We start from the raw sequence: 10,000 nt of genomic DNA on the forward strand, positions 1-10,000 counted from the left end.
TGAATTTCAACATAATATGTATGATGAAAAAGTTTACACATGTTTTGAGTATTTTTCTTTTCATTATTATATGTATATGTTTGTCAAATTTCATATTGTTGGTTGTATAGAAATTAGAAGACTAAAGAATTAAAAAAAAATATTTTTTTTGTAAAAATATATATATTTTGTGAATATACACATCTGAATTTAAAAGTAGTTTAATTTTTATGTTTTTTTTTTTTTGCTTTATGAAAAAGAAAAAAAAAAAAAAAGGACTGATTTATTCATCAAATATGAATGAAGTATTTTCATGAAAATACATTTAATAATATTATATATTTTGTTTTATTAATGAGTGATTACTTTTAAATATATTTGCATTACTTGTCTGATTATAAAACAAAAGCACACATAAATAGATAAAGAAAAATGCGTAAATTGCATACATTTTTTAATTCATAAATACAGATAAAAATAAAAAAACACTTTATATGTTACATCATTTTTACAATTTATTTTTTCTTTTCCAAAATTAAATATAAAATTCTTCATAAAAAATGATTCAATAAATAAATTATTATTAAAATATTTTTATAAATAAAAATTATTCATTGAACATATTCATATATTTATTGCATATTTCTATCTTGTGTATTAATATAATATTATCAAGGGACATTATTAAAAAAAAGTTATAATTTAGATTTCAATTATATTTTTATTTTATTTTTTTTTAGAATAAAAAAAAAAAAATAAAAATGGAGTGTGTTTCTTATGATAATAGAGATATAAATGATGTAGTATGCACTAACGAATTAATAGATGAAAATTTAAAATCACACAATTTGTATGATAATATTAAAGAAGTTGAAATTAATACATATAGAAAAAAATACGGAAATTTTTCCAATTATGAGAATATAAAAGATGAAAGTTTAAACAATACAAAAAATGAGGAAAAAAATATAAATAAAATTAGTAATTGTAATGAAAATAAAATTGTTGACAATTTTAAAAAAGAGAAAGATTATTTGGCAAATAATCAAAAAAACAAAAAAAAATTTTCTTCAAAAAAATTTTCCAACTCAAAAGGCGTATCCAATAATCCTTTTTATGGAGAAAAAGAAATTAATTATATGGAAAGAGAAAAAAGTTTAGAAAAACATTATACATACGAAAGTATAAGTAATAAAGGATCAAATGATCTTAATTATAGAAAAAACATATCAGAAGAATATAAAGAAGAAAATAGTGAAATACCTAGCAAGAATGACGCAAATTCAAATATGAATACATTAGAATGTCTTGAAAATTGTGATCAAAATATTAATAGAAATTTTGCATCTGCTAATGAAAAAACAAATTATTATATTTTAGAAAATAAGCATAAACATAGGTATTGTTACGAAAAATCTTTAAGTGCAATGGATAATAAAAACAGGGTTAATTATAGAGATAAAAACAATATGGATTTCTTTAAAAATACTAACACATTAGAGTCGTTTAGGAGAAATGATATAAATAAAAATGTAAAAAACAACAAAAACTACGAAATGAATAAAAATTTAGATAATGGAAATAATTATATTCTGAAAAGTAAACCTTTAAATAGAAACATAACTTATGAGAAAAAGGAAAATAATAAGTCGTTTAGATCTACAACTAATCAAGATGTTGCAGAAAAGGATTACACAAATTCATCTACCAAAACATATTCAAGTAATCAAATGAAATTAAAAGATAAAACAGATATAACTAAATTTGTTACAAAAAAAGAACCTAACTATGATTTTAAGAGTGCTTTAAATGTTCAATTTTGTAAAACAAAAATGTGTCCATATATGAATACCAAAGAAAAATGTAAAAGATTTTCTAATAATATGTGCCCTTACGCTCATGACAAAAGTGAGTTAAAACCTATTCCTAATTTATATAAAACAGCTATGTGCAGAAATTTTATAAAAAATTTATGTTTTAAATCTAAAAAAGAATGCAATTTTGCTCATCATGTTGAGGAACTAAGGTCTACTGATGAGTTTTACAAAACAACATTATGCAAATTTTTTCTTAATGGATATTGCAAGGCAGATAAAAATTGCAGACATGCTCATGGATACAAAGAATTAAAATCTAGACCCGCCAATGTATTTTTAGAAAACGGTAAGATAAGTAATTATAATGCAAATAATAATGATATAGAAAATTCAAAAAGTGATAATAATAAAGATTCTCTGAATCTTTTCAAGACATCTGAGAGTTGTTCCATAAATGAAAGTAAAGAAAGTAGCATAAGAGAAGAAGAAAGCATATTGACAATGTATGATATAAAAAAAGATGAAAAAAAAGAGAATTTTTATAATAATTCTTGTAAACTTATGTCAATTAGTACTAAAGATACATATTACTTTTTATCAAGTGGATTATCTAAAAATGTTGTATCATCTGAAGATGGTGAAAATCAAAGCGTAAAAACAAATGAGGACTCAAATTTTGCTCAAAGTAGTGGAAGATCAAAATTCAAAAGTTCTGAAAGTTCAAAGAGTTATTTTAAAGAAAGAGAAAAAAACTCAGAATTTTCATATAAATCTAAAGAAGAAAGTTATTGCAATGATACAAAAATTAAGGAAGTGAGTGAATCAAGTGTACCAATTGAAAAAGATAATTTAATAATAAGTAGCAATGAAAATGAATTTCAACATATGGAGCAATGTGAAAAGATAAAATATGAAAAAAGTCTTATTAGTGAATCTGAAAGCAATAAAAAAATTGTTGAAGAAAAAGATAATTATAATGATTCGAAATTTGAACATGACATAAATTCAAAAATTTCAAAATCATCTAAAAATAAAAATATAAATTTGAATGAAAATAGAAATTCTAAAAATATAAAAAATAGCATTGAAATGCGTAATGATGATAAAATACATGAGGATAAAAATAAATTGAATGATAGTATATTCAACAGTTCTAGTGATATTTCCGTTCATAAAAAATTTGATAAAAACAAGTCAACAAAAAGTAATATAAATTCGAATTCATATTTAAAAAATATTAATGATATTCTAAAGGACTCTCATGAAAAAATAGAAAATAAAAAATTCAATAAAAATGTTGATATTGACTACGAAAATATTAATAATGAAAAAATACATAGAAAGTCATTTCATTTTGATAAATTAAATGAAAATAATAAATCTAATTATAATAACGATTTAAATGATAGTAGTAATCAACATGATTGTGATAACAGTTACTATTGCAAAGAAAAGAACATACGTAATCATCAAAAAAAAAATAATTTTAACAACGCATATAACAAGAATAAATATAAAAATAAAAAAACTTTTAATAATAATAGTAGTAGTAGTACTACTACTACTAATAATAATAATAATAATAACAATAATAATATTAATAATAATAATAATAATAATGATAATATAAAAAATGATAATAATAATACTAATAATATTGATAATAATAATGTTGATGATAATAATAATAATGATAATATACATAATGATAATAGTAATGATAATATAAATAATTATGATAATAATAATGATGATAATAATAATGTTGATGATAATAATAACAATAACAATAATAATAATAATAATGATAATAATGATAATATACATAATGATAATAGTAATGATAATAATAATAATAATAATAGTAATGATAATATTAATAATTTTGATAATAATAATAATAATAATAATATTAATAATTTTGATAATAATAATAATAATGATAATATAAATAATGATAATAATAATGATAATAATGATAATATACATAATGATAATAGTAATGATAATAATAATAATAATAATAGTAATGATAATATTAATAATTTTGATAATAATAATAATAATAATAATATTAATAATTTTGATAATAATAATAATAATGATAATATAAATAATGATAATAATAATGTTAATAATTTTGATAATAATAATAATGATAATATAAATAATGATAATAATAATGTTAATAATTTTGATAATAATAATAATGATAATATAAATAATGATAATAATAATAATGATAATATAAATAATGATAATAATAATGATAATATAAATAATGATGATAATAATAATGATAATAATATAATTAACATTAATAATGATAATAACAACAATAATAATAATAATGATAATATAAATGATAATAATAATATTAATAATATTGATGATAATAATAATAATAACAATAATAATAATAATAATGATAATAATAATAATAATGATAATAATAATGATTATATAAATAATTATGATAATAATGATGATAATAATAATATGAATAATGAAGGTAAAAATTATAATATCAATAAAAACAATAATAGTAATATGAATTATAACAATATAAATTATAACAACAGTATGAATAATAATTTTAGTCATATTAATAGTTATAATTATAATTGTTATAATAGTTCGGATGGAAATATTAATAGATGTGTAAGTAATAATAATTTTTATTATAAAAATATAAAACAAAGTAATAATAATGATAATTCTAACAAAAGTAACATTAATTACTCACATGATTATTCTTCAATTAATATGAATAACATAACAAAGACATTTAAAAATTACAGAGTTAAAAAAAATTTTATGGACAATAATACTTTTGATAATAATAATAAAGGTGATAATAACAATAGTAATTTAGATAATAATAACAATAACAATTATAATCATAATGGTAAAATAGATAATAACTATATTAATAATAACAATATGGATAATAAGAATAATATAGATAATATTAATAATAATAATTATAAGAAAAATATTATAAATAATATTTTTTGCGATGAAATATTCTACAAAAGTAATGAAGAAAAATATAGTAATACATTATACAAAAAGAATTCATCATATAGCATAAATATGAATAATGATGGAAAATTATCCTATGACAATATGTCAAATAAGAAATATAAATACTACTCTATAAATTTAAAAAATGATAAAGTAAAGAATGGAAAAGTGTTAACAAAAGATTTAAAAAAAAATAATGAAGAAATAGATTTTAATTTGAAAAAATCTGATTATTCATATAAAAATGAAAAAGAATATAAAAAAAGAAATCATAACAATGAAAAAAATATGATTGAAGAAAAGGAAATCGTTTATATGAATCGTATGGAATTCAATAAGATAAATAATATGAATACATTAAAAGAAGATATACATAAATCTAATAATCATAATACTTATGATAATAATAATAATAATAATACATATAAATCATTAACTTCCCTAATTAATCCTTTGAAAACATCACCTATTGAAAGAATGAAATTGCAGAATCCACTTTTAACTTATAATAATGATCAAAAGGAAAACGTTTTTTTAACAAAAAATAAAGTAGAAAGTCACGTGGAAAGTGATACATTTAAAAAAAACATAAAAATTGAAAAATATTTAACTGACCAAGAACTTAAAATATGCACATCCTGCTATCAGTATATAAAAAAAGTAACACCTACAGATATGACATTTATTGAATCTTCCTGTTTAAAATGTGGTCAACTTATAAAAAAATCATTATGCGAAATGATAATAGAATTTTTAAAACCACAAGTACAATTTATTTTTTCAGATATCAATTTTTATGTGCAATGTTACCAAGATTAGTGTCATTCCTTATAAAATACTATAGATAGCATACATATGTCTTTATATCATATATATATTTAATAAAAAGACTTTAAATATATATTGAAATTTTCACCTTTTTTTTTTTTTTTATCGTATTTTTTAATTGTATTTTTTTTTTTTTATTTTATTATTTTTTTTTTTTTTTTAAATTATTAATTTAAAAGGAATTTAATTGCTTTTAAATATAAAATTTTATATACATTAATATATATACTTATATATATATATATATTTAATGAAATTTTATTTTTCTTTAAAACATGATTATATGTCTTTACAAATTTTATTGTGTTAAAGCCGCATGAATATATTTTTACCTAATTTTTATTTTTACTTTTAAATTAATCAGATTTATTTTGTTATAAGTCATTAAAATTGTATAAATTCCTTTATATTATATACTTATATTTACATGAATAGTTTTTTTTTTTTTTTCTTTTTATATGTTTTCTATGATACATTATCATAGATTACTACTTCATTATGATGTTTAATTTCGAATGTGTTACTTTTTATTATTCTATTTTACTTCATTTTTATTTTTATTTTATCTCATTTTTATTTTTTTTTATATTTTGATTTCCTTTATTTTTAATATGTTTATTGCCTCAAAGAAACTTAGCAATATAAAAAAATTTTATATATATATACTTTATATACTTATATTTCACGGATATATATATTTATATATTTAGAAGATTAGGAAAACTTGATTAATTAAAACTTATAATTTGATTATTGTTATTTCTTTTAAATTATTATTTCCAACTTTGAAAAAAAAAAAAAAAATACTTTTTAATTTTTTTAAAAAAAATAAAGTAGTGAAGAACAATTAATATTATAATTAATAATCCTAACTAATTTTAATAAAAAAATTTATTTAGGTTATTATTAAGATATGCTACATATTATCAAAACGTTTATAAGTAACTTATTAAATAAGTATATATACAAAATGAAAAAGAAAAAAACACAAATATAATATTTTCGAAGTAAGTAATAATTTTATAAAATTTTTTAAATATATAAAATTTTTCTTATGGACAAAAGATTTTCTAAAAAACTGTTAATATTTCTACTTTTTTTTTTTGTTCTTATAGAATCCAACTTGTTCTTAAAATAAAATTTATTTTTACAAGAAAATCACAATTTCACAAAAGTTTTTTTTATTACTCAAAAGAAAAAAAAAAAAAAAAAAAAAAAGAAAAAAAAAAGTAAAATTAAAATTATTATAGAAGTTAGAAAATAAGAAAAATTTTCAATGGTAAATTTTTATAATTTAAATCTACTACAAGTGCATGCATTTATTGAAATAGTGCCTTTATTAAAACTAGTAACTACATTATATTAATTACATATTAAAAAAAAAATTAAGTTCTATCTTTTTTTAATAAACTATTAAAAAAAGAAAGTAGATAAAAGAAATTAATATGGATATTTTGCTATAAAAAATCTATTTAATATTTTATTTAAGTTTTCTAAAAAAGAACATAAATATATATATATATATATATATATATAATATATATATATATAAATATATTTTAAATTCATCTGTCCGTCTCCGTTAACATACATTATACTAAAAGAGAATTATTTTTTATATTAGATATGCTTTAAAAAATTATATAAATTTTTACTATTTTCTTTTTAATTTGATATATATATATATGAAAATATATATTTATGTATACATATTTATTTTATTTTAATTTTCGTTTTTTAGCTTTTTAGCTTTCCTTTTTTTTTTTTTTTTTTTAAATTTTAAAAAGGATATATATTATGAATTTATTGAAAACATAGAATTTAAAAATATATCATTTTTAGATTTATATTAATTAAAGTTTTTTAAATTCTATAGATAAAAATTTTTTTATAAAATTTAAATTAAAAATAAATGTATGGTTATTATATAAATGAAATATATTTTTTAACATGATTATATATATTATTAATATAGAGATTTTTTAATAGAATCTATAATAAAAAAAAAAAAAAAAAAAAAAAAAAATTGCTGTACTTTAGTCCTTACACGTTTGAGTAAAAGTTTTAAAATATAATTTTCTTTAGAATATTAGTATATTTAATTTTTTTTCCATTTCACTATGTATTTTTTTCTAAATTTTATATAATTTTCATTTTTTTTTTCCGAATTATCTGTACCTGTTTAAAACATATTTATTATTTTTTAATAAAGTTGTTTATTAATGGCATAATTTATCATTGATAAAAGTTATAACAATAACAGTTTTTGCTATTATTTCATATAAATTTGATATGATTATTATGAAAAAAATTTTTAAGATACAAATTAATGTGTGCTTTTGATATGTATACATAAAAAGTGGCAGTTTTTAATTTATGTTTTTTCATTTTAATGATTCTAATTAACTATATTTATATTAAATGATTAAATAAAAAAAAGAATTGAATACAAAAAAAAAAAAAAAAAAATTAAATAAATAAATAAAACAATATTTTTGTGAAAATTTTGAAGAAAAGCGTTTTATTGTTTACAAATTTTAGATTTGTAATAAAATATAAAATCTTTAATATTTTAGCTACCGAAAAAATATAAAAATATTTATGAATATTTAATATATTTAATTATTTATAATTATTTCTCTTTTTTATAATAAGTTTTTAGCATTTTGTAATTTTTGTTTTTTTTTTTTATCTATATTTTATGTACATATATATATTTATATTGTATGCATTTGTTATTGCCTATTATTATCACCAAAAATGAAAAGTAGACGAGGTAATAAAAAGGATGTTTTAAGTATTAAAGATGAAGTAGAAAAAGAACTAAATAAAAAAAATACGTTAGAATTGTACAAGAATATAAAAAATAAGAGAATATCATTTTTTTTGCCATTTCAAATTTTACCTCCTCTTCATAAGAAATTATTGGCACTAGCTTTTATATGTGCAGTAATATCAGGAGGAACATTACCGTTTTTTGTTTCCGTATTTGGAGTTATAATAAAAAATATTAATTTTGGGGAAAATATAAATGATATATTATTATCTTTGGTATTAGTAGGAGTATTTCAATTTATTTTTTCTTTTATTTCCTGTTTTTGTATGGACATAGTGACAACCAAAATAATAAAGACATTAAAAATAAAATATTTGAAGAGTGTATTTTATCAAGATGGACAATTTCATGATAATAATCCAGGAGCAAAATTAACGTCTGATTTAGAGTTTTATTTAGCACAAGTACATGCTGGAATTGGAACAAAATTTATTACAATTTTTACATATGCTAGCTCGTTTTTAGGTTTATATTTATGGTCATTATTTAAAAATGTTAGATTAACATTATGCGTAACGTGTGTTTTTCCTGTAATATATGTTTTTGCTGCTGTATGTAGTAAAAAGATAAAACTAAATAAAAAAACATCATTATTATATAATAACAATACTATGTCTATAATGGAAGAAGCATTAGTTGGAATAAAAACTGTTGTTAGTTATTGTGGTGAAAATTTAATTTTAAAAAAATTTAATTTGTCAGAAAAATTATATAGTAAATTCACATTAAAAGCAAACTTTTTAGAATCTTTACACATTGGAGCAATAAATGGATTTGTTTTATCATCCTATGCATTAGGTTTTTGGTATGGAACGAGAATATTAATAAATGATATTAAAAATTTACAAGGAGGGGATAATTTTCATGGTGGTTCAATTATATCTATTTTATTAGGTGTATTAATTAGTATATTTATGCTTACTATTATATTACCAAATATAACAGAGTATATGAAATCTGTAGAAGCAACTAGTAGCCTTTTTGAAGTTATTAATCGTAAGCCATTAATAATAAACAATTCAGAGGGGGAAAAATTACAAGATATTAAAAAAATAGAATTTAAAAATGTGAAATTTCATTATGATACTAGAAAAGATGTAGAAATATATAAAGACCTGAGTTTTACCTTAGAAGAAGGAAAGACATATGCATTCGTAGGAGAATCAGGTTGTGGTAAATCTACCATTTTAAAATTATTAGAAAGGTTATATGATCCATCTGATGGAGAAATTATAATTAATGATTCATATAATTTAAGAGATTTGAATTTAAAGTGGTGGAGATCAAAAATAGGAGTTGTAAGTCAAGACCCATTATTATTTAGTAACTCAATAAAAAATAATATTAAATATAGTTTATTCAGTTTGAATGAATTAGAATCTCGTGAAAATGACATTAATATTAATAATGATAATAAGAATTTAAAAGATATAAAAAAAGGAAAATCTACGGAACTTTTGGAAGTGAAAAAAGAATGTCATTCTGTAAACGATTCAGAAGTAATAAATGTTTC

The 10,000-nt window shown here is 17.8% G+C and overlaps 2 protein-coding genes across 2 annotated transcripts in view; both read left to right on the forward strand.

Annotated features, from left to right (window-relative positions):
• Positions 1–1,118: 1,118 nt before the first annotated feature.
• On the forward strand, positions 1,119–5,642 carry PGAL8A_00070100 (zinc finger protein, putative; the record flags this gene model as incomplete). Its single annotated transcript, XM_028673643.1, has 1 exon — positions 1,119–5,642. One exon carries the CDS (start codon positions 1,119–1,121, stop codon positions 5,640–5,642), a length of 4,524 nt encoding a protein of 1,507 aa, XP_028525819.1.
• Positions 5,643–8,411: 2,769 nt separating this feature from the next.
• MDR1 (ABC transporter B family member 1, putative) overlaps positions 8,412–10,000 on the forward strand; it is a gene marked incomplete at both ends in the record, with an annotated part of 4,131 nt that continues 2,542 nt past the window's right edge. The window contains one exon of the mRNA XM_028673754.1: positions 8,412–10,000. This exon is cut by the window's right edge and continues 2,542 nt beyond it. Within this exon, the coding sequence (XP_028525820.1) occupies positions 8,412–10,000 (1,589 nt within the window).

This window comes from Plasmodium gallinaceum (assembly GCF_900005855.1).
Source record: "Plasmodium gallinaceum strain 8A genome assembly, contig: PGAL8A_v1_53, whole genome shotgun sequence".
NCBI lineage: Eukaryota > Apicomplexa > Aconoidasida > Haemosporida > Plasmodiidae > Plasmodium > Plasmodium gallinaceum.